The 26,761-nt window shown below is 41.2% G+C and overlaps 1 protein-coding gene across 1 annotated transcript in view; it reads left to right on the forward strand.

Moving 5' to 3' along the window:
- Nucleotides 1–2,044: 2,044 nt before the first annotated feature.
- Nucleotides 2,045–26,761, forward strand: part of LOC125771642 (uncharacterized) — a 45,855-nt gene continuing 21,138 nt past the window's right edge. Inside the window, exons 1-3 of the mRNA XM_049442460.1 lie at nt 2,045–3,709; nt 15,421–16,301; nt 24,316–24,451. Of these exons, the coding sequence (XP_049298417.1) occupies nt 16,232–16,301; nt 24,316–24,451 (206 nt within the window). The 5' untranslated portion in view covers nt 2,045–3,709; nt 15,421–16,231. The remainder of the gene's footprint in view (nt 3,710–15,420; nt 16,302–24,315; nt 24,452–26,761) is intronic.

Below are 26,761 nucleotides of genomic sequence, written 5' to 3' on the forward strand. Positions count from 1 at the left end.
GGTTACCCCCGTTGGCCACGGATAAAGAAAGATGCGATAGAGAACTCTAGCTGACGTGAGGAGTTTATTTTATGCAATTGTACTGCATCTTGCTACGGGGTTGGTTAGGATGATGATACTACAATGTGTAGCAAGCATGATTGTTCAAGAGAAACGTACACTACGCTTTGGATGTAACAAGCGTTGAGATGACGAACAGACTGGGCATTGGGAACACTGAGCATAAGAAAGCTGTCAAATGCAAGAATTTGCACACTGTTTGGGGTGTATTAATTAAAGATAATTAATAAGATAATAAATAAGAGGTAATTAGTCTACATTTCTACTTTGTACGTTGGACTCGTTCATGTGAACGAGATTCGTCAGTCTTCGGTATGTGGATGGGCATGTCATAAGAAAGGCACCGGACTACCCACGTCCTATTTTTTTATTTTCTATATCGAGAGAATTGTGGTGCAAAGTGAGATGATGGCGTTGATGCATTCTCCCGAAAGACCAGGATAACCAGGTATGGTGGATGACGCTACTCAACCATGAAAGATTTGGAGGACTCCTGCTGGAAGCAAAGACCTCAGAAGCAATAACGTTTATTTTGTATAACTTTAATATGATTAAATAAATTTAAATAATTCACCTTTATTGGAGCAGTTTAACCAACACATCTTCTGGGGGTGGAACAGGAAATAGGACCAAAATTAATTGTATCACTGTCTGCTGAAGCTGTCTCTTTGAGATTTACAAATCAGCACACATAACCTCATTAATTTGAGAAAACTTACTTCACCAACAATTTAGACACCATTTCCCGGTCAAGAAAGCGTGAAGTTTGCGGGCAAATGAAAACGTCTAACGTTGTTACACGTAATTAAATTTACAACACAAATTAAATGTTTCAAACGTAAAAAAGATTAAACCATGACAGACCTTCTCACCTTACACCGTAATTATGAGCACTTTCAATGTTAGTAGCCGGAAGATTGTGCCCGGTGGTACGACGCCTCATAACTGCCACACCAAAAATAAACCCGGATTACCAGAACGGCAAAACACACACAAATCCCGGTTGCGCTTTCATAATTTTTTAACTACAAGGGCATGGATCAGTGACACTTTATGCGCTCCAAGGCCAGTGTGACGTCAAGGGTGAGTTTCTCGCGCGGGGGGGAAGGGGGGGGGAAGCAACTGACCTAGTGGGTTCTCAGGTTCTCCCGGCTTTTGCAAACCGATCACCCGACCACCCTTAACCGGCGGCTACGATTAAGCGCTTGGACAGTTTAATCAATTTTAATCAAAATCCGACGATTAATAATCTACGCTCTAATCTGTGCATTCGAATCCCCTTGTGCCTGATCCCAACCGTCAGAAGTGCCGCCGCCGTGAACAGATTTTGTTGTTATTATTTTTTTGACTTCGGCGCTTCCCTAACTGATAACTGAGGAAGTTATCAAAAATGTATTCAAAATAAATGAAATTTGTTTGGGTGATTCCACTGGTCAGAAACAACACAAAACGCGGAAGAATATTGTTACGGAAAGTCCTAATCTCTTCCACAGTTCGTCGTTTTAGCTTGCAAGACAGAATTAGTACGAGAAATTGTACATGTTTTAAAGCAAAATAAAGCAGAAAATCGATTAACAACATTACAACGTTCATCACCAAATTTGCTTCTCTTTGTTAAGTAGTTCTGTCACATACATTTTACTTTGTTTTGTATTAACAGTTGTTAGTGTTTTCATAATTATATATTATTTAACATAACTATATTGATTTTAATATTTGTATTGATAGTTCTTAATTATATAAATACTTTTACTTAATTATATTCTTCTTTTCTTTTCATTACCAACTTCATATAAAACTAACGACGTAAATATTTTGTTGGAAAAAAAATCTTCAACATTTTGTTCTAAATCAACTAAGACATTTTAAAAGTAAGAATAAAATATATATTTACATTTATGAAAGAATAAAAAAGTATAACATTAATACACAATAAAAATCAAATAAATACAAAACATGATTGACGAAATAAAGACATAAAGTGTGTAAAAAAGACGTTAAAGTAAAGGGAAGATTCCGAAAGATTATGACTCCTCACTGGTAGATCTAATCAATTAATGTCCCTGTTTAAAATTCACACGTTGTAAGCGAGTTGTAACCTTTAAGATACTTCCGACCGGTATCGGAAACTATTACACCAACTACCAGACGGCTGCTACAAAGATAATCAAAACCATCATCCGAACCATTTCTATAGGACTGTGGCAGGACGGGAAGGGGGATCAAGAGGATATAGCACACAAATCTGACGATGAGCGAAATTGACAGCGAGATCCTTTTCCCGGTAAAACGCCACCCGGAACAACAGTGTGACAATTTCACGACAACCATCAGCGAGGCTTACCGCACGTTTCGCAACCAAAACCGGGATGAAGAAGTTGTGACGTTTTATCCGTGGGAAACACGTTGCCGACTAGTGCCGAAGTCATTTGCCGAAACCGAATCTCGAGCGCGAACCAGCCAAAGGATGCTGGCCGATGGTAAGCGAGATCGCTGGATGGTACACGATGGCACCGAAATACCCGAACGAACCAACCAGCAAACCAAAACAATCCATCCGAACGACGTTGGAACGGTTTTGCTGTACTGATACGAACGGGTCCGCCTAGCGCTGTGGTTCGGTTCCGGTGAAGATTGAACGACGAGCAGCGTTTAGTCGTTTTCAGAGCTCTCGCGCGAGCAGCTGTTGAGTTGGGAAACGGGACAGAAAGGACCATACTTCGGTTTGCGTTCACCACGGTCGACACCGGTCGAAGCAAAGTGGGCGCATTTTGCCAGAAAGCAGCCGATTCGTTCGTTTTTGGTTTGGCGGGAAAACTAAGTACTAAGCTTGCACGTGTTCGCAGTGAGCGTGGAGTTTGAATTTGAAGCAATCCGTTACGGTAGGGAAAGCAACGCTTCAACATTTGGTTAATGTTGTTTTTTTTTGTACGAAGAATTCAAATTCAAAGCCTCGTGAGTGAATTCTTTTACGCATGCATCAAGTAGTAGTTCACGTGTTTATTGAAGCACCTGCTTTTGGGGGATGATAATTTATCCACGAACCAGTGCACCCTCCAACGCGAAGTTAGTAGTGGCAGTACAGTAGCAATATCCTTAATTGGACGTTTTGACCATTAAACCGCAATAAATTCGTACAACAACTAGTGCTGAACGTCATTAAGCGCACGTCTTGTACTCGCTTTTGGTGCGGAAACACTCCATCGAGTGTAGATTCTCGTTTCGCATGTAAGGACATTATCCGCACCAAAAACGGACCATACCTTTACCGAACTGACCCCATATCGATGGTGTAAGATCTCCCCCCCGAAGAAGGGCATACAAGTTCAACGGCAAAAAAGGTTCACAGTGGGAAGTGATTATCATCAGTGGCCACCCGGTCCGGTCAGTGTGTTTCGTTACTCTGCCTACGTGCAACCGACTGTGACCGTACGGCGAAAGGTTACTTCTCCAGCCCCTTAATCGAAGGAGCTCAATCCTCGCGGGTAACATTTCTTAAGTAGTTCGTGGTGAGGAAAATTAGTTCATCGCATCGTTTAGAGCCTATCGATCGTTGCAAACTAGATCGTGTTTGCAAGTTGCTGGTGATTTCATCCATTACCTACGGACCGGTTCCTGTCACTGGTCGCGGTTATGCTTGGGTCCCAAGGTACGTACAACAATTGTGCCCATGTAATACGTCCCCGACGGCCTTGAAGTTGGGTGATGCGATCACTGACACTGTGTGCAAGGTGATTGTGTTTTTCGAGTGCATGATCGGGAAGCGATGGTTTGGTGTAATGTCTTGAATGCTCTTCAATAGTGATACTGTGCAAGAAACTAGTTATGGAATTGATTGTGTTGGAAAACGAAGTCTTAAGTTTATAGAGCAGTTAACTCAAGTAGCATGTTTAGCAGAAGTCTGCAGGGATGGAAGTTTGTGGATGAAGATCGTTGTGTATCAATTTAATTAAATAATAATTTAATCTTCAATTAAATTTCTTCAATTAAAATCTGCAATTAAAGTAATTTTTCTTTCAATGATTTATTCAGAACACAATTCTTTAAAATCTTTATTTGCTTTGCCTTATTTTAATAAGTGACATTTATACTCTCTCCAATTTTAAACCATATTCCGTGATGTTAAAAGTATGTGTTACATTATTATTTTAAATTTGAGAATCGACAACAAAATTTTGGAAAAATATCTATCATTAATATACCCTTTATAATGTATCGCTCTGGGGGCGGCCCGGTGGTGTATGCGATAAACGGCGCCGGTCCACACGACAAGACCGGGTTCAAATCCCATCCGGACCGTCCTCCCGTAGCAAAGACTGACTATCCGGCGTCGTGGTAAAAATAAGTCTAGTATGCCAGAAATGGCCGGCGTGACCTTGTAAGGTAGTTAAAAGCCAAGAAGAAGACTGTATCGCTCACAATTTAAACAACTCAATTCCGTGTTTGAAAGCAAAAAAAAACGCAAACATCTCTTCTCTCATTAAATAAATATACAAATGTTCACCATTACTGCAACCAGCCGTTCCAGTGACATTGTTTGGAAGCGTTTGATTATTTTACCTTAATTTGGCTAATTACTAAAATATCCGCCACCTGTCATCAGTCACCCACTCTGGCTATAGAACGCCGGACGTTGCCCCAACAATGCTACGGTAACACTTCAAATAATGACCCAAAAATTGCAAGCTTTCATACTAAGCGTTTCGGGCTGTCAGGTTGAAGCGGACAGAAATCTTCAAATTGGAAAATTGGTGTCGATTTGTGCCGAGAGTTCGTTCGCGCTGTGACAAAGGAGTTGCAAAAGTTTCTTGCCATGGGTACGCCGGAAAGTTTTGTGTGACTTTTTGAAGCTGAAGCACACCAAACGGTGACGACGTCTGACGTTGATCAATTAAGTAAAGATCGGAGTACGACACGATTGAGGAGTGTTGGGTGACAACTGTGTCATCTACCGAAAACTCCGTTACCCCGACGGGGTACCAATTTAAAACTGTGCACGTGCTTTCCTTCGCCAAAACTGTGTCCGCGCCCTCAGTGCATCGAATCACACGTTCCGTTTGCATTTAATTAAACCACCACCATTGCAAAAGGTCCAAATGGTGACAGCCCAAAAAAAAAGAAGAGACAAAAAAGATTTTTGGGCTATCTTTTTATTTCGATTTCGAGATTGTTTAGCTACCAATTTGCCGACCCGGACCTGCATTCTATGCACTATTGACACACACAAAACACTTGGCCGCGGATGCAGTCAAACACAGGCAGGTCGATTTTTCCCGTGTGTCAACCCCGTACACGGGTTGTTCGTTTCTGGTCACCAACAGGCCTGGAGGAGATTTAATTGAATCAGACTTTTGCCCACGTGGGACGACCGAACGTACATCTTTCCTGCTTTGTCGAGTGTAGAGCTCACCGTTGCTATCATCTAATAAAGCGCCCGTGAAATGCATTGCTGTTGCACGGCAAGACACACCAACAGCAATAAAAGCAAAGTGAATTATCTAAAAGCTTGGCCAGAATGATTTGCACAAAGAGGTTTTGGGAAGATGCAGGCGGCAGATGCATCCTCAGCATGCAACGAGCAATGGGAGATCGTTTCACAAACAAGACAGAACATCACCATACAGTCCAGAGCGAAAGCTCAGCAGTGTTTCACTAGCTTTTATGTTGTTTATTTTCTTGTTAACAAAAAAAAAGACACAGAGCCACAGCATTTCTTTCCTGCGCCATCATGATTCGTGACTGAAGCAGCCTTTTCGTGTTGCCAGTCATTCGCCACTAACAGAATTGTTTCGGAAACTGTTTGCCAGATATTTTTGTGTTCTTTACGTTTTCTTTTTTGCAAAAGCAACCAAACAGAATAGGTGAAAATTGATGCCATAAAGGCAAGAGACATTTAGCATGATTTTCCAATCTCCATATGCATCAGGCTGGTATGTATAACACAAACTGTTATACACTATTATCCTTCCCGGTTGAAGTACCTTTCCGGATGCTACACCAGAAGGTTCGTTTTCTTTTTGTCTTAACTATTTTTTACTTCCTTTCTGCATTACAGTCAACGCTGTGGTGCACAGCGTCAATTGCAATGCAAACAACCTGGAAAACCATGGCATGAAGTCGGAAGACAAAAAAAATCCTACCTTCCTACAGCTGGCGTAACCTATTTTGAACGATTTTACAACAACCGAGTGTAGTAGTCGTAGGAATGGGCAGGGTCGATTGAATCGGTTTCGGGCAGATTATCGACTCCGGTAACACGTACGGCTTGCATTACCAGGCGTGAGTAAAGCTTCTCCTGAAGTGCATTTCTTGGTAGCGCTTGGTACGATATTTTACATCCAGCTGTAGCCACGTGTTCTTTGCTTCTTCAAATGGACTGGTGAATTGAGTTTGACTTCACATGATGCTCAAGAAGCAAGCATTCACTTGGGATGGGGCAAGCTGAATATCCGATCCAATTGACCAAAAACGTTCAACATACGCGTCTGGGAAAAAGGATGCTCACGTCACCACACTACTAAAAATGCAAGCACTTTGAATGAAGCTTCCAAAAAGAGCTTTCCAACCCATTACGAGAGCAATGTGCAGTGTGGAATAGATGTCCCAACAAAAATATGACAAACAGATGTGACATTTGCTTTCGATACGGTTGAAAGGAAGCATCGTTCGTGCTTCATGGAAAGGGTTCTTATTATCACAAATTAGATTGCATCAGCTTTCAATTAGTATAACAGTTAACCGCGTTACGGGACCTATTGTGATTGAAAAGGTTCATCATGAAAATGTTTTGTGCGGTTACCATCAAATCAATGCATTTAATAGTGTAAAAATACATTTTAATAACCCCCATTATGATAGCGCGTAAGAAGCTTTGCCTGAATGCCCGTATTCAATCGTTATTTTCAGACGATTTAAGAACAAATAAGGCTTCCTATTAAAAAGGTAGTATAAAAAATCCGATTGCATACACGCAGGCGTTTTCACAGTATGCTCGATTGTTCTTCTGCGATTTCTGCGAAACCCACACAAGCGTAGCGTTTATGTAGACACAACCCGTTTGGCCTTTTGGTGTGCCTTTTCACTACATTGAACATTTTCAATTCCCACTACCCCCATAGTACCGGTGCAGTGCGAATGATACGTCCCTTTTCACGGCCACCCAGTATAACATTGCTTAACGTCACAATAATTACTGAACGTTTTGTTGTTGGTATGCATACCGTTCCAGCTGATTGAGGGTTTCAGATGAAAGGCAGGTTGCATTAAACCCTCCTGTAGCATAAACTCCTCCACTCCTTATTTCCTCCCTTGCTTCCTTTCCTTCCGATGCCGATGCTGTTAAAGACCGAAGCAAAAAGCGGACGCCTCGTTTACGAATTCATTTATCAGAATGAATATTAATTGCTTCATTCGCCAACGTGCGCCAACGCACCACCAAAGCCACCAAAAGTAGCCTAGCGGTTCCGAGGGTGGTTGCTTTTGGTGGATCCTTTTCCCACCAAAAATCAACCCCCAACCTCCGTTTTGCTTGCACCAGCCAGAACGTTTTGCAAGAAGTCTGGGAGATATGTTGTATGCGATTTATATTTATTCTTTTTTTTTTGACGATTCGATCAAAAAGTCAAAAAGTTCCTGGAGAGTGGGACAGATAAAAGAAACGGTAGGATAACATTACACCTACCCGGTGTCGGAGGTCATTTTACAACATGCTTAACCTTGTCCCGTATGGTATGATCGTTCCAATTACTGTCCACTGGCTAGGTACGATGCCGTTCCGTGGAACGCAGAAAAGCCACGAGATGGATCGATGAAAAATGTTTAATTGAACAGTTTCCATTTATCATGCGTTTTCCGTACCCTGCCATACCGTACGGTAACAATGAGGTGGAAAATGTTTGCATGCTTTTGGTTGGTGGTTGAAATTAAAATATGAAAACGGAAAGAATATCGCGCTCGTTCGTTTGCCATAAATTGTGCATTAATCATACCGTGGTTCGGAACGATTTTTTTGGTTTTGTTTTTTTTTGCAGATTTTAGATTTTCGAAAGGCACTTTATTAGTAATTTCCTAATTCTAGAGATTGAAATAATGGTTTTCATTTGACTGTGATCTTTTAGTATATTCCCGCTAGTAATCGCATTTTCGATGCGCTTAGTGATGGGTAATTTTATTGCATACCTTTAGGCGCTTTTTCAGAAATCTTAGCCTAACGTCTGACATCAAATCAAACCAAAGAACATTGTAGAAAATATTGTTATTTAAGCTATTGAAATATTATGAATAAATGCCCAATGCAATTGTAGTTCTTTTTTGCATTCTCCAAGGTTTGGAATTCAGCTTTCAACTGCATTACAGCACCGCTTAATACTAATTAAATCTCGCCAGATGTTTTTTTCACGGCAACACCACCTGATGAGAGATTTCCATAGCCAATGTTTTTGCACTTTTGGTTTTGGTGCTCAGTTGCAAGAAATCGTGTACACCACATTCATCCACGAGCAGGGTTGGAAATACCGCTTTGGTAGTGGAAAATTTTTATTACAATACTTTTCTCCTAATTAGTCCCACCAGTACGCTACACTCCACGGCGGCAGCAGAACAGTTTCCCTTCAGTGTGCTTAACTTCAGCACGGAAAAGTGTCAAGAATGCACTAACTTTCAACCCCAAAAAAGGCGTAGTTCGCACAAGTTCTTTGCGTTCCGTTTCGTTTGATACATTTCTGTTCTTCTTAGCTGTCTGACAAGCTCAATATGGTGTGTTTTATTCATCCGGTGCTTTACTCTTTCTGGTCTCGTTTTGTTCCTTGCCAGTAAACCCGTAAAGGTTGGTATCGCATCGGAAGCATCGAAAGCGAAACGATTGGCTGACTTGCGAGTTTCCTTTTCTTATTCCAACGCTTGCGGTATTCTCATGAGGCACAGCTGTTTCTTTTCAAACCCGAAACAACCGAAGTACCGAAGGTGGAGTGTGAAAATTGAAAATTAAAACTAGCATTAAAATAATATTATTAAATTATAATCATGTTACCGGAATCGGAAAAAAATGCAGTCGAGTCGTGGTGGCTGAGACCGAAGAAAGTATCACACAGCGATAGAAAGGGAAGGAATTGTAAAATGATTATACCGACATCGCGCCTTTCTTTTCGTCCTTTCTTTCTTTTGGTGGCTCTTACGACCCACTTACATTTGCCGCCGTGTTACTACTTTCTTGTGCGAGAAACTAATTTTCGCAACTAAAATTCAAAAGTAGGGTAGTTTAGTTTAAGAAGCGAGCAAAAAAAAACCCGCGACCGTATAAATCTGATATTACAGCTTGCAGACTAGCTCTGCTTCTGCTGTTTTCTTTTCGCCGATCTAGCCTGATGAATTGTAAATCGTGGAAAAATTCTTACCACATCCAAACCGTAGTCACCGATCGCAATCGTGCACGGTGTCGAATAATCCGATGCCAATCCCGTAAATGGATGGTTAGAAGAGTAATCATAAGAATATTGCCCTCGGTTGCAGACGACCGTTGGAAACGGAGCATCGGGCCACTCTTGTCCAGTTGCGGGAATTAAATTATAACTTTATTTGCCTTTCTCTTCGCATTATCTCATGAACCTTTTTTTTCTTTGTTGTTGGTCTTCTCGTACCACTCCGCACATAGGATCCTTCCAATTGCCATCTGTTAAATGGTGGAAAGTATCTTTATCTCGGCTGAACGATGAAATAATGTTGGTGGGGGTGGTTTTCTAAAGGAAGGACAAAGATTTTCCACATGGAGAAAAATGAAATGGTGCACGAGGATGAGCTTTTTTCTTTCCCTCCTACACCACCACATCAACTGGTGAACGGCGAGAAGCAAAATGAGCAAAATTGGAAAAGAAATTCACAACGGAAAATTAAAATTCGACAAAAAAGTATTGTGATGCTTTGTGGAAGAAAAAAAAACACACACACCAATAAGAATGCCACAGAATGTACCCTTATTGGGCCCCTTTTTAAATTGGACACCAGCCCAGCTGTGTGGAACTGAGCCAGTGAAATTAGCAAATGAGTTACACACTTTTACATTGTGGCCGAATAACCGTGCGCAAGTGGAAAAGTGGAAAGTAATAATTGGAATGGGAAGGAAAGAAAAACAAACAGAAAAAATGGGTTTCGGGAAGGAAAGAAAAGTTGTTAAACCGATAAAGGTTGGTCAACGGAATTGATGGGGATGAAATTTGAAACCCACACAAAAAGGGTAATCTTGAAGAAATGATAATAATGTAACATTGAAGACAGGAGATGACCTGGGTTGGAAAGCTTTAGCGTGTTACATGACACCGTTTCGAAATGCTTATTTATCGAGGTTTGACAAATCAATCGTTTTATGGGATTTATATATTTTGTACGAAACAGAGTTTTTGTAACTTTTGATAAATTTTCATAGTGGGTAAAAATCTTGTAGCATATGTGTTATAAAATAAATTATGCAAAGCAAATTGCATAACTTCAGGGGCTATGAGACATCTTGCCAATTGTCATACAATTCTTAAACCTTTTTAGTTGTTTGCCTATTCTGTTAGGTAATACGTTGAAGAGTTCAAAATAATACTTAAACAAACCATTAGTGGTTAACATAGAAGCAGAAACGAATGAATTTCCTCTTCAAATGCTGTGACTTTAAAAACCTTGACATTACAAAGCTCTTTATTTCCTTTTAAATCTACCTTCTAAACAATTATACTTAGCTAAGAAAGGAAAACAAAACGCCAAACTTTCCATCTCCAAAGCGAATCTGGCGCAACCTTACTTACACCACAAGATGAGTCTATTTCGTTGTTTAACCGCTCCATAATTCTTCCTACCGCAAGCGGTTTGTTGTCGGTACACTCTTGTAAAACCTCCTCCCTGTAGAACATTCGCCTTCGAACGCTCCTAACCACTACGCTACGGTGCCAAAATAACCACAAACTTTACCAAAAACTACCACGAAACATTGAAACTTTACGATCCGCGAAGGCAACCTCCCGAGACGGTCGTATCGTTCCGATGGGAATTGCCAACGACACGGCGTTGCTCTTATTTCTATCGCACATGCCAAACGCAAAACCGGTGCCCGGAACTGGAGATAGCGTGGATAAAAGACAATGAACCTGAAACCTGCCGAAAAACTCCGGACAATCGGAAAAGCTTCCAGCATCCGGGAGCTTTGAACTGCTGATGCAACGAATGTTTGGAGGAAACTTTCGAATGCAGGGAAGGTATCGTGTACATACGATAGTTCTACACCGCATCTTCAAGAAGGTGAAGTTGTTCGGTGCACCGTAAAGGTAAGATTTTAATTGCTTTGCTTTACACCGATCGCCGTTCGGTTGCTAAACTTGCTATATTAATAACGCGATATGGTGGTATCATTCATTGGTTGTAATGGCACCTGGAGAATGAAGCATGAGGAAAATGTGCCACCCCGAACGATCTCCATGGGACGTCGTGTTAAATAGAGATCACAGACTGAAATCTGAGTGTTTCTGAGAAAATTTAAAAAAGCATGATTTTTTTTACCACCGTCTCAAGCGGGAATTGAGAAGTAGTAGAGATGAAAGAAAGTATAAAGAAAATTAATGGAATAGATTTTTTCCACCATCGTTTTCACGTTAAGGTGGAGCTCCTCAATTGACGAACGAGGCTATTGGGACATAAAAACACCAAGCAAATACATTGAGTGAATGTTTGACAGTGAAGAAAAGCAGTTATCTTTTTACCGGACTTACGAACTATTCCGTTTTACACTTCCGCTGCTACCTAATAGACATTAAGTCCGTGCTTTTTTTGTTTTGCTACGCACTGCAGTTTCGCTTTTGTATTCATGAAGTACCTAGGACGGGCAAAGATTGAGATTAAAAAACACAAACTGTGTTGGAGTTAAAGAAAAGCAAAAATATAATAAATCTCTAGTCAGCTGTTTTCTGAGAAGTAGAGAGCGATTGATAATGAAGAAGAACTATTGCTAGATCTGTTTTTATCTTTTATCTTTTATAGACTATAACTAGAGAATTGTAATATGTAGTTTTACATCATTAAAACAATATTTAAGCTTTTTTATCACAATCTTTACAACTGTTGTCTTGGAGTAGTTGTCTTGCTAAGGAGTTTACTTGTCTTGAAACTTGATCGTTTATTTAGCGCAGACTTACCAAATTTCTTGGCTAAAAAGATTTTCATTAGTCGACGTTCAGCACTTCACTTAACTACTGCTGACATTACCATAACCTAATCTCAATAGGTGACTTAAGCCAACTTCTCAGTACAACAATAGAACAAGTATCAGTTTCTCAGGAAATTCGAAGCGACCGACTTCACTATCGACTTTTGCAAACTTCTGACTTCCGTTCTCCTAACGAAAGCACTCGAAACGAAGGACATGAGTCAGAATTACTGCTAGTCCAGGTCTAAGTTTTCAATTTATTATGAATAAAATTAAATCAGTACACTGTTTATCAAAAAGTTCGACTCCCTCCCCCGGGGTTGGCCGGGTTCGCCCTGGGTATTCGCGTGGGACGGTGCGGAAGATTCGATAGGTCGTCAAAAAGAACTCCTCCACCGTGTACGATGTGAAAGTTTTACGGTATTGTTTTCCACAACTTCCTCAGCTCAAGCTAAACGACGTTATCTGGTTCGGATTTCTTTTCCTGCTATTGAAATCTTCAATAGTTCAGAACGCTGGAAGGTAGTACCTAGCCGGAGCTATCGATGCTTTCCGATGCGCAAAAGAATAGCTGTATTGACAAAACGGATATATTAAACCGGAGTTCAGAAGGCTTAATGAAGGTTCCTTTTGCTTGCTGCCCGTAAATTCTCCACTGCATTCGTTGACTTCTTCATCCATGGTGTCCATACTCCCTTCGCCACGAAAGCCATTGAGGCGTACAACTTGGACATTACGAAGGATGAATGCTAGTTTTTGGAAGCTTTTCGGATGGTGGAAACTTCTTCGATTCCCTTCATTAACTGGGAAAGTTTTGAGGACGACCTGCCTTTAAATTTCCAACCGTGAAGAACGGAACGCACGGCAACAATAGGGTTCCAACCATGCGCCACTGCTCGTTCACAGTTGATAATGGGAAGGGAAAAAGTTTTTAGTTAAATGTTGTCATTTAAGCATAATAGGTTAGTTTTATTTTTGACAACCACTCATTAGCCAACCCTCACCGAAAAACTGAAACTCGAACCATCGTTGTGGCGTTATCACCCTTGCTCGTTAGACCTCGACCTCACGGTTTCGAAACGAAAACGCCAAACACATGCTAAACGCCAGGTTCAAAGGTATGGATGGACTTCAGTCGAATCAAGCGTCGGGAATATTCCATGACGAATCGAATAAAAATAATTACACTTTGGTACTCTAGCAACTTCCCCGTCGCTGCGGCGACTCACCGGTCGATCGGTGATGATTTGCCATACATATCTCAAAACAGGTCAACTTGAGTCAACTGGTTTAAACCAAAGTCGGTTGTTACCGTCCACTGATAGAAAGGCCGGATGTGTGGCCAACAAACATACGATGGCCTGACCGGCTGTAACCATCTCGGATGATTAATTGTGAAGCTGAGGTGAAAAGAACATCGGATTGATAGTGGACAAAGTGCAAATGTTCTGCGTGTACGAATACTTCAACGCATGATCAGCTGAATTATGTTGCTACAAAATAAATCATTGATAACAGCAAACAGCGCTGTACGAAATTAATATTGTCCTATACACCCAAACTAATTGCAGAGGCTCGAATTTTCACTTAACTTGAAAGAAGTCTTATCAGACAAGTGATTTTTCTGCAATGTTTATGACGAGCATGAACTGCCTTTAACGTCATTGAACAAGAAGATTAAATCGGGCATTTTTATGATTTCTTGGTAATCAGATTACTTATGAAGGTATTTAAAAAAATTTGTTATTGGAATTGGAAATTGTTGAAGACGAGTTGACTTTCCTCCAAATTTTATTCTGAAGTAATTTTGTGATGCGTTTCTCATTCCTTACTCTTTTACGCCTAAATGCATGCAATTTGCAGCACAAAAGAGTCGTTCGTTAGCAATCAAGCTTACGTTTATTATTTTTTTCTTTCAACCTTCACTTTGTTCATTTTTTTAGAACTGTTCCTTAATATATTTCCATAACGAAGAGTTGTATTTTTGATGAAAAAGGAAAAGCTCACATGGTTTTTAAATTGTCAATCAAGAGAGCATTTTTTTAACATTTCATTTTGTCTCCCAAAACACAGGACCCCTGAACGAGGCTAGTGGCCGTGTACCCGACTTCACCCCGACTGTCCCGATGATTTATGTTATTTCATTCGTGAAATTTATAAGAAAACTTTCTGCCCACAGTTGGACCAAAAACCAACCACGGCGCGTAAAACGGCACACAGGGTCAAAGCTGTTGTTGCGGGTTTTGCAGGAAAAAAAAACGAAAAACGAATGCCTTGAAAAAATAAGCCTTGGGCAAGCAATATGAAATGCAATACGTAGGAGGAAACGAATGGATACGGCGAATGTTACGGTGAGAGGGCGTAAATTGAAGATGTTTGAAGTTTCCAGAGGCAAAAGACAAAAAAAAGGCAACTAAATTGAGCAGAAGGCAACGAAGAAAAACTTTCACGGCAGGGGAAAGAAAGGGAAATAAGAAAAAGAAACGTAAATGAACACCCTAATGTTTATGGGACCGTTTATTACAAGTGTCATCGTTTTGTTGGACTTTTCACGGTTTCACTTTCTGTGCACCGGTCCGGAAGTGCGTGCGTGCGCTTCGGAAGGAAAGCGTGACTTACATCAAAGCGTTCTAACTTTATCATTTCAATTATCTTCATCTGTGCCTCAGGGAGGCAACAAGTAAAACAATGTCTAAAAAGAGTTATCACGTTACGGAAGCACCTTATCGTCAGGAAGGATGTTGAATTTATTGCACAAATGCTTATCAAAAACTGTCAAATGATGTTAAACGTTTCATTATGCCAAAAAAATGGAGTATGGAAGAAAAGGGGGCGGCCCGGTGGTGCATGTGAAAAACGGCGCCTGTCCACACGGCAGGACCGGGTTCAAATCCCATCCGGACCCGTCCCCCCGTAGCATGGACTGACTATCGTGCTACGTGGTAAAATAAGTCTTGATACGGCCAGGCCGTTCCAACCGAGCAAAAAAAAAAAAAAAGAAGAAAAGTTTCCCATATTTTCTATCTCGTTGGACGAAAGAGCTGCCGTAAATAAAACCGAAAGCAAATAAACCGCTCAACTGTTCACGTGCCCCCATAAGAGCTTTCCTTGTCCGTGTATAAATCAAGCAAAAATTTCCACCTTGACCACTTTTTTTTCTTCCTTTTCCTTTCTCAACTCAACAGGTTACAAGGCGTCAACAAACAATAAACATCCCGCGGCAGTGCTTGGATAGTTGAGCTATTCCCCTTTCTTCTTTGCTGCTCCATCTATTTCCGCTCCACGCGGGCGTTTCCTCCTGGGAAAGACGGGGGCATCAAAAGCAAATACACCCAAAAATTCTACCCACACCATTCGTGGAAAATATACTTCCTCTCAAGCTGAGTTGGGAAAGAGAACCGGAAAAAAGGGCGCCAGAAAAATAAACCACCCCTAGCTCCAACTCACACAAAAAACCGCAAAGGAAGCGGCGTGCAAGCTACACACAAAGAAGGAAAAAACTCCAACACGACTGGCGACAATATGCTGCAAGCGGTGACGAGGACAACCGAAAAACCTCAACGCAAGTAGACGCTACGAAAAGTTTCTTCCTTCGTCAAAGAGGAAAAAAACCGTCGCACGTCGGCAAACGACCGAAAGGCGTCCGTGCATGAGAACGAGCAAAGCAGGGCAAGTTAGCCGGAAAAAGGTGGTGATATCATCCCTTTTATTTTGAAAGCATACACACATGTATGTAACACACGTGCGGGGTCAAACGGTGGTGTAAGAGTGTGTACCAATCTCAACCTCCAACCCCTCCTGCCTAACCACGTTCCCTTGGCTACCCGTAAGCGTCCGAAGATTGACCGAAAACTCTAACGAAGCGGCAACAAAGGGGGAATTAAATTTTGCAACTAAACGGGGCAACAACAAAAATCCCCTGGTTCCCCGAGTACGAACTGGGTGACGGGAAAAATCCACCCAAGGACCGAGACCGAGACGATTTCATCACACAGGATGAGGATTAGGCGGAGCGTGAATATTAGCAACGGCAGTGTCTTTCATCTGGTGCTTGTCACTATGGCAGGTAAGTACTTTCACATAAGCTTACCCTGAGTTTCCCTAAGCGTGGGATTCCTTTGGCTTGACTTTGCTGGTTAACCCTTGGATGGTGGATTGTTAACACGTGCCAATACCTTCCTTTCCCACGATAGATCAAAACAAGAAAAAAAACGGAGGTTAGAAAAATTAATCACATTGATCATGTAAAAAAAACACGTTTGGATTGTGATTGTTTACGGTATCGTACAAAAATGCAATGCAAAATGTGTAAACCCTCAAGCATAAAAATTTTTCCTCCTGCTTTTACAGCAAAGGAACAGAATATGCGATAAAGTCCAAGTCTCAACACGTCTGTAGAAGGTTTAAAAAAATAAAAATGTTGTACGAGTTGCATACTTTAAGGCGCAACGGACTCAAATTGAACCTGACAAATTGACAACACCTGACAATTGAAGATAAATCATAACTGAGAATAAAATGTTTGTACAGTGAGTCATTAAATCAAACAGCTACCAATAAACTAGAAAACTACAAAGTAGTACATAGAAAAAATTGAAAAATATTAAACTTTAATATTTACTATAATATAGTAAAATATTATAGCAAAATTCGTTTATTTTCTCTAGCAAAGATTCAAACTTAAAATGATAAAGCGATGAGAACGCAACATAACAAATAGGAAAAGGAATATGAAATCCTTAAGGGAGATCGCCTAAATGATGCTTTCTATAATGGCGTTTTCAAATCATTTTACAACATGATGGAGTAGATGCACCGGGGATAGTAACGTTACCATAAACAAGCGACACTACCTAACTGGTTAATGATTCCCCTGGTGTGTATGATTCAAACGGACACCAATGTTTGCTTCGCTGGTTAGCATTCACCAAACGGATCATGGAAAATGGGGAAAGCTACCCTAAAGGGGTTGGCAAAGAAAACGACAAAAAGAAAGCACAATGTGCACTATCAAAGGCACCGAAGCAAGAAATGTGAACGCAAGCAAAATGCACCTCCAGTCGCAGTTCTATCGCAGTTCTGTAACATGTTCCAAACAAAAACCGTATCCTTTAAGTGGTGCTGCTAGTGGGGCGTTTTTTTGTGTCTTTTGTCATTTTGCATCGGGTTTTTGTTGAGGTTTCGTTGCACCATTATCCGTGCATCGAACATCGGTTGCTTCCGGGTGCAGAGAAAGCATCTGCCCATCCACCGTTTCAGGGTGTGCTTTCGATTCCAGCAGTTCCCGCTTATCTCACCTCCCCGGGGGACGATTTCGGCAAATTACATTTATTTACATGTCCTGGGTATTGGTGAGGAGGGGAAGGTAACCGGTTAAAGGGGGGTGAAAGAAGCATGAAAAACACGTTCAACCTTAGGTCAGTTAAGCTTCCCACGTTCACTACGCGGTTGAGATGCATGGCGCCGGGGGGCTACCAACATGATGAAAGCGACCAAAGGGTTAGGTGGTTCTGCTAACGAAAAACCAACAATTCGATCGCAGACCGCATCGCCAAAGCTAATATACTAACAGGGGCCGGTTTTCTGGCAGGCTGCTTAACGAACTTTTGGTCCCCTCCCTGCACCAACGTAACCAAATGCGGATGAAACACGGCCGTGTGGGTTTTGTCCAGCCGGCCACACGGCCTGCTAATCGGATGAACGGTTTCCCCCTCCCAAGCCGGATGTGTGGGTCACTGCCACCGAGGGTTTTCCCATTTAGACCGACCGGCCACACGCTCATCAGACGATCGCGAACACTCTGCCACGGCACAGTCGACGGAATTGTTGTTAACAAAATCAATTAAAACGAAACCAATGGCCGGGCGTGTTGTCGTGAAAATTGTGCGGCGCTTTTGGTGTGCATTGGGTCGTTGCATAAAGCAATCATACTTACACGCATTTGCAATTGCCACAATGTTCCGTGTGTGTTTCAATTTTTGGGGATGAAAGAGAAATCGATTCGCGGAACTGGTTGGAAACTGTCGGTGGTATTTGTTAGTGTCGAATCGAAATCGAATTTTAACGAAAGTTTTTTTTTTTACTTGTTCACTCTGCAAACAGCAATAGTTATGTGGTTTTGGAGCGAGATAGTAAGATTTGTGAAAATTGATGAGAAGTGTTTTTCATTTTGATCGTTTTTGATTATATTTTTGGCTTCAAAGGTTTCAGATGTCTTTTCCTTTTTTATGTGAATGTTTCATATACATTTTGTTTGATGTTTTCAATAACACCATCTGCAACAGTTTTAATTGAAAGAATGACAAAAAAATTATAAAAAATTTAAAAAAATGATAAATGAATATAGAAGAAAATAAACCAAGTATTGGACAAATAACTTTCAATAGAACGAATGTCTTAAAGAGTATTAAAATAAAAAATAAAAAAAAGCTTTAATAAAGCTCAAAATTTAAAGCATACAGAAGAACAGGCGGAAACAGTACTTCACATTATATTAAGCTGTGAGCATGTACTTGAAAATGGTTACCACGGGACACGTTCGTACACTCCTCCATAATGGCGACAACATGTGCCACCGTGATCTTCCCAAAGGAGCTGGATGAAAATGACCCACATCCACTATCCAAAATGATGTCCCCCGCATCATTCACCCTTATTATAACCTTTTTTTTGATAAAAAAAAAGGCTTTAATCGAAACTCGAAATAAACCCATTCCGATTCCCGTCCCGTCTTTATGTCCGCAAACACATTAAACTCGCGCGGATCCCTCAGCAAGGGGGGAATGGGTTTTTGTCATTCTCCAATGCATCTTGCACACGATTGGAAAATCATCCGCTCGCCCTTAAAAGCTCGGGAGTTTTTATTCGTCCCACCCGTACAGTCGGCATTGGTAAAACCGAATGAAGCATAAAATGGCAACAAGCTGTACGGTACAAGTACAACTGAAGGTTGGGAGGAATATTTTACTGTCCCTTCGCAACAAAACTGACCCACGGAACGGAGACTCTCCGCCATCGATAATGTTCCATTTTGTACGCTTCGTCATCCGTGCTGCTTTGCGTGCAATACCCATGTTGTCGGGCTCGTTATTCATTAACGATTTCATCTGTTGTTAAATAATCAAATAAAATTTTAAAACAAAAGACCCTACGCTACGGCGTCCCTTGCGACCTGGGAATGAGCATGTCCGGTTGGGAGCGACCGGGTGAAGCGATGGGTGAATGCGGCGTTGGTGAATAGTTGCGGACAATTATGGCTGACGCGAAGGTGCCCTCATCCGTTATCCCGTGGCCCAGAATCGGTCGGAAGACAAATGGCAAATCCAAACCGAACAACCAAACCAACCAATCACCCACAAACTACTATACGTGAGCGTGGTGCAAAAGTGCAGCCTTATAGTGTGCAATTGTGATTGCAATATTTTCCTTCCGCGACTCACAATCCCTCCCTTCCGTCTCTCCCTCTCTTTCAGAAGAGCTGGAGCGTAAAAACACTGCACCGAAAATATAACTATAAACAACACGGGCGAGAACGCAAAAAAGGCGAACTCTCGGCACTGCACATTTAATTAAAATTCACCCGACCTCGAACAGTGCATCCTGGCTGGTTTTGGAGCAAGAGGGAAAAACGGACCAATGAATCCTGCATACTGTGTATCTACTCTTTCCCGTTCAGTGCAAAATAAAAGAGTGAAATGGCAGTGAATTGATCATATACCATTGCACGAAACATCCCTGCCAACACTCACTGGCTTAATTTAACTACAAGCCAAACGCAGACAGACCAACAAATGTGCAACAAAAAATGTGGAAGGAAACAAACAGAAACTAACAAATAGTTTGCAACCTCATCTGCTGTCACGGTTGATGATGAAGCGAGTAGAGAGACAAAGAGAAAAAAATTGAAAAGTAGTTAATAGATTGAACATAAACACAAGAAACAAGAGACAGTGGTTTACTTACTTGATTAGGCAATGTTATTTTTTCGTGTTTTGTTGTGTTTTATATGCTTCATTAGAGTGATTTTGATTTTATGAAGAGGTGAAAAGTTTGTTTGATTTTGCTTCATTTGTAATAGATTGTATTTGTAGTTTATTGTGTTTTACTTGTCCTTGATGTTCGGTTAGGTTTTTATTTTCTTTTAGTGTTTTATTTTTTCCTGCTACGTTGATTTTGTTTAAGGAATGTGATTTTATGAACTTATTTGAATATTTTTTGGTTTATTTATAAGTTTTTATTTCTTTGATAACTTTTGGAAACTTTGTTTTATGACTTTTTGGCATAAAAATGTCGCTCAGGGGACAAAATGACTGATGAAAATTGTAGTAGAAGTAAGTCGGTGCTCTGTTGTAAAAATGTCGAAGGTCGACATAGAGTCGACATAACGGCCGTTAAGGCTCAGAAAGAAAATTGCATTACAGGGCGCTTTCGGAAAACCGTAATCCGGAATCCGTAATAGAAAATAATTTTGTGTTACCAACTCGTTCTTCTTTCCTAACAATACTATCATGGTATCAGTTTTATCATAAATTATTTTAAGTAATTAAGAGTGACATTACTTAAAAAATTATTGTATTTAATCCTTAATTTATTTTTACTTAAAATATGCGATGCTTTTTCGATGTATATTTTTTGCACATCGAAACTCATTTGTATGTTTCAATCCCATCCCGTAATATGCTGTTCTTAGCAATTATATGATTTCAATTAGGCCCTTTTAAGCTTCTAAACAAGTACATGCTGTTGCGTTAGATTTATATTTTGTAAAATTTAATAACTATCGCACCTAAGCGCATTGCGCTTCAACTAAGCTTGTTTGTGTTTTTCTGAACAGCATAACTTATTCTGGCCAAAGTTCATCTGCTCACTGAAGTGTGTCTACCGTTACTAGGGGATTAGTGTTTGTTCAGTTCTGCCCTAGTGTAGAGGGAGTGACGTAACAATGATTGTGCTGCATTTTATTTCACCCTCACCGTTGGCAGTAAAGCTCTTTCAAACGTATCTACTTATCAGAGCGATTGGCAACCGATGTGAATTGTTCCGTTCAAAAACCATGACCGTGGACAATTTATGTGCATAAGTAGGCAGTTTTGGTGCGTAAAGTACGCCGAAAGGTATGGACTGAATATGGTTGTGAGTAGTTGTAATTAAAATCTCTTACCTAGTGCCAGCACGGTTCCGGCACAGCTATGTCCCAGTGTGCCAGTGAAGTGAAAAATACTAAACGTATGTATGGCTGTTCCGTTCCGATATTTCATTTCATACGCGCGAAACATGCTCATCACGCAAAACCCGGCTACGATGCGTACGGTACGGATGCATCCGCGGCCTTCGAGTTCATAATCTTCCGGTAATTAGTTGCACCGTGACAACAATGTTCGGCTTACCGACACGGATGCACACCGGATGTGTCCGCTTAGTGAGCTTACCGGCAAAGTACATTCACGGTAAGCTTCGATCATAGCCAGAAAACTAGACGAGCCGAATCGTGGAACGTGGGCCGCTTGAGCACGAAAAATGAATACATAATTAAATAAATTAATTTATTTCCCATCATCGGCAGTTTGGTCGCGTATGGGTTTGTGAAGCATTCTGAAGGTCTCTCTCTTTCTCTCTTTCTCTGAGAGGTGGTTCGGTACGGTTGATTGGATAGAACGCTTTAGGCACTGAACGAAACTTTAACGAGTTGAGGTACGTACGTGTTTTCAGGCCTAGATTTTAGCAAGCAGAAAGGAATACAAGTAAATTCCATAGAACGATTCTCTAGTGAGCTCAGCAAGAACCTACCAAATGTGACACTAGTTGAATGCAATTGCAATAAAAATTGGGAATGGAAGCTAAATTATGCTAAAGTTTAAAAAATTCAAATTTTATATTGATTAATAGACAGAAAAAATATCATTTCGTACTAAAGATTGCATAATTTTGGGCGTTTTGGTTCACACCCTTTTATGTTATAATTTATTTTGTGAATGATTTTAAACGCATAAAAAATTCTTATTCTTGTTTAGTAATGGCATAACTTCTATGCATAAAATTTCACTCCATCATCCCTTTTTATCTATAAAACAAAAAAAAGATCATATCAAGCAAAAACATCCAACGGAAATCGAACCATGAATATATTACAGCTAGTAATTGAATTAAATTGTTTATCAAACGATTACATCAAATCACACTTTTCATCCACGTATCTTTAAATTTTCCAATAAAAAATAAATCTCTATTCACCTTTAGATGCACATTTTACAAACGATCAACAAAACCAGAAACGAAAACAAAAAAGAAACAATCTCCCATCTCCCGATCGCTTATCGGCTAATTCACGCAACACCGCGACGCAATCTAAAATAGATCGAAATTTTGTTTCCTGCTGCATAATCGCATTTGAATATCATCTTTTGCATCGTAAAGCACCAGGCACCTCCATCCACCGACGAAAAGGCTTTTAATGCATCCTCCCGGTTTAAACGATCCCGTCACTGCTCGATAAGCATTTATCACGTATGGTCGTGTGTGTGTGTGTTGTATGTTTGTGAGTCTTGTGTGTATGTGTAAAAACTCGTACCCTCAAACGTAATGGTCTAAATCCAGGCTTTCGTATTAAATTTTAGTTCGAAATCAATTACCTACTCAGTGAAACGGTTCGAAAGCGTTATGCAAAGCATGGATTTTGGTATAACGATAATTATTATAGCCCATAACGCTGAACACGGGAATCTGAGTGATGGTAGTGGAAGTGTAAAAGTTAACCTACTGAAAACAGGATTGCAGAATGTCGGATCGTCTTCCGCAGAACACACACACAGGGCTAGGGTTAGGAAATAGCTCAGAAATATCTTTCCATCGAGACATCTCCAGTTTTGCCCAGTAAAGCGTAGGGAACATGGGAGGAATGGACCATGTTTGAGATGGACTTAATTGAGATGTACTTCTTGCTTGTACCCATCCTTACCTCCCCAAAAACCAGCTTGGATGGGATGAGTGCTTCAGGATAGATTGATTGAAATGGCGTAGCTAAATAATGGAAGAGATTAGTCGATGTGGAGTGGTGTAGTAAATTTGCAGTTTTCTCATGGTTGAGCGAAGCAAAAGCTATGCAGCAGTGGGATGCGATGCTGATAGGAACTGACCTCAGCTCACTGACCTGCAATCGATTCCCTTGCGATGGTGGGAGCTTCATTCGCTTCAGTTATTAAGTTTAAAATAAATTTAGCTGAGTTTTATTCCTATCATCAAAGTGGAATATTTAAACAGTTTTTAAGCATTAGCACACTTACTATAAAATATTTGAAAGGTTTCTTTTTAAAGTTTTTTTTTAAAATAATTATAACATTGTACCACAAATGCATACTCTCAGGAGAAGACATAAATTGCACGACGAGAGTTTTTCCGAGCCTAACTCAATGTGCCCGAAAACTGGTCTCGCAGCTTATTAAATGGTTGGGAGTCATGAGATTAATATCATCCATGCGACACTCGACGTACTCGAGCAAAGCGACATCCTAATCCAGAGCGTCCAAAGCTTTATCCAAAAGCAGAACAAAAAGGATGCACCGCAAAAATGAAACCAAATTCGCTTACTAAGCCACCGGACGATTAACCTATCAATGTTAACGGTTGATCGGAATCGCCACCGAGGGACGGACAGACACTGCTCGGGGTATGTCGCACGTTCGAGCTCAACCGAGCTCATTCAAAGAGCTAGTCCAGTGGGTTTTGGGTTAGATGTGTGCAAAAAGCGCCAGATGTATCGTACCACCCGAAAAACACCTCCGTACCTGTTCCATGTCTGTGACTGGACGTTTCTTTTGGGGTCATCAGTTTTGTAGCTTTCTTGTGTGGGGAAAAAACACACAAGGGGAGGAGGAAAGGTCTTTGCGCGGAATGGCATCGTATCATGATTGAAATTGTCCTAATCGCCCTCATACTCGCCCACTCACAAAAAGAAACGATCGTTTCCCTTATCCAACGCACGTCCATTTTCGGTGCATCCGATGCATCCGGTACACGTTGACTCACATTGACGGTCTCTCTCTCTCTATATATATATATTTTTAACCTTTCCCATGTTCTTCCAGCGCTCGTACGACAGGTTCTTTCCGAGGACTGTGGACAGGAGGAGCTGGTACAGTGCACGAGACCCCTGCAGGTCCTGTCGGCCACATCGGAGCTGTCGTTCGTGACCAAGAAAGAGGAGCTGGATAAACTTTGCCCGTGAGTAAAAAACCCCCCCTTGCTTAACTATCCCTAGATCCTTCTGTTACGTGGTGTGGTAGCCTCATCATCACACCGGCCATCATCTTCCGCCAATATATTCATTGAATCGTAGCAGCATCGTTGTTGGCCCTGCTCGGTATTCGCTCGGAACGCTGGAAAGGCTAAACTTTATCCCATGCGGCACCCGAAACTGCTGGTCGACACTGGTTCGTGCTGGTCGTGTCGTCGGTCAATTTTAGCCGGCAAACCGTAATCACGTACCCTCACGTACACAGTCTATGGACGAGATTTTGCACGAGCTCGAGTATGGATTGCAGACTGGATCGTTAAGGTTTGGTGACGCTCATACACACACAGGGGAGACCTCTGTAACATCGTCATCGTTTGATGAACAATCAATGGATCGGGTTTTTCGGTTTCCTTCTTATTAACCTTTGGCAACTGATGCACTGTAATCACTTTTACGCTCTATTGCTAAAGAGGCGATGGATAGACAAAATTGACTGTTGTTGCAAGAGGATTACGTTGAGATTGATATTGGTGCTAAACGGTTCTTCTTTTTTATTTATATTATCTGTAAAACGTATTGAAACTCGTGAAAAGATCGTTACGGTGTAAGATCAAGGTGTGAACTGAATCTTCATTACTCGCAAAACGCCTAAAAGTATGCAATTGATCATATTTCACACAAATCGGTACTAAAAGGCAATCTGCAGTCGCTTACATCGCTGTTGAAGCATTATCTCTAGTCTAGATGCATTCAAGTCACGCCACAAACACATTGGCCCAGCATTAGGGTTTATTATTCCCACTGTTTGGTAAAACGTTCACCGGCTGCTAACCGTTTCCAAGCGGGCGAATTATTAACCCCATGCCCCAACCATCTTTAACACTAATAGGGGCACTCGTACTCCATCCATCTGCACACCGGCGTTATTGCGGGGATTTTGTTGGTAGTTCGCTAGCCCTTTCCGACCCAAAAACCACAGAACGATCCGGTCGGATGCAGTTGAAGTTCGGTCGAACCACATGCTACATGCTGTTGTTGTACTGCGTGCACAGACACACACACACCCGCAACATGCTCGACGTCCCATCGCACACCGGAAGCAGCTGTGGAATACTACGGAAAAGACTGACTCCCTTGTACCGAGCATGTAGAGGGAAACCTCAAAACAAACCGCCGGAACAACAAAACGATCGGGTTGGGCTGTACCGAAACCGTATCCACCGCCATACGTCCGGTTGACCGGATGGGGCAAACAAAGCGAGAGCTAACACAAGGCACGCAGAAAGTCAAATCCCGGAGACGGGGGCGGGGGTCGAAACGGAAAGCGTCAAACTATTTTCGGGGTTGTCGTCGAGTTCATTCACAACCACCCCCCACAACACCTTGCCCACTCTCTGTTGGGCAACTATTCTACACCAACCCCACGGGCGAAAGTGTCGTGATAATATTCGAGACTCGAACCGGGCGAATAATTAGAAGTGAGAAACTTTTCTAATTTAACGTTTTAACACATTTCCGGTGGACCGTTCGGGTGGCGACTTACGGGCACGATGTGGCAATAGAACGAGAACCGCGCGGTAAATTCGAATTCTAGCTGCATGGAATCTGTTTCTGTGAACAGCGCACCATACTCTCCAAACACATACTACCCGAGAAGTGGTTTAGATTGCAAAAGGTTGACAAGTGTGTGCATCCCGTACGAAGTGATTCGAAGCTACCTTCGACTATCAACTCTCGCTTTGGCAGAGAATTTGCCATCGTCACTTGGAAAAATCTCCAGAGCCAGAACGATGATGATGGTGGCAAAGACGACGACGTCTGTCAATCGTACCATGGTGTACGATCACCATCTACAGAAACAGAAACCCGGTGTCAGAGTGACTGAGAAATGAGCTATTCGCTATTCGATGGGAAAAGTTTGCGGTAGCCAAATGGGAGGTTTAATTTCAAATTTACCCAATAATTTCAAACACCAACAGCAATTCCAAGAAATCTAATTTGGACCATCGATTGGTGATGGTGTGGTAAATTAGATAAATTTATTAAGCATTTTATTTTATGAATGTTCGTTTCTATTCACTGGGTAGTAGGGACTGAGCTACTTGTATTTAAAAAAATGGCGACATGAGTGATAGTTAATAATATTCAGCGTAATATAAACAAATCACGTATTTACACTTTCGTCTAATTACCCCATGTAATGCATATCGTTTTCATTACTCACATATTTGTGTTGATAAACCGTTAAACAGTTCCAAATTGAATGATAATATTGATCAATAATGGTGAAGAAAACA

Source organism: Anopheles funestus, chromosome 3RL (assembly GCF_943734845.2).
Source record: "Anopheles funestus chromosome 3RL, idAnoFuneDA-416_04, whole genome shotgun sequence".
NCBI classification, from domain to species: domain Eukaryota; kingdom Metazoa; phylum Arthropoda; class Insecta; order Diptera; family Culicidae; genus Anopheles; species Anopheles funestus.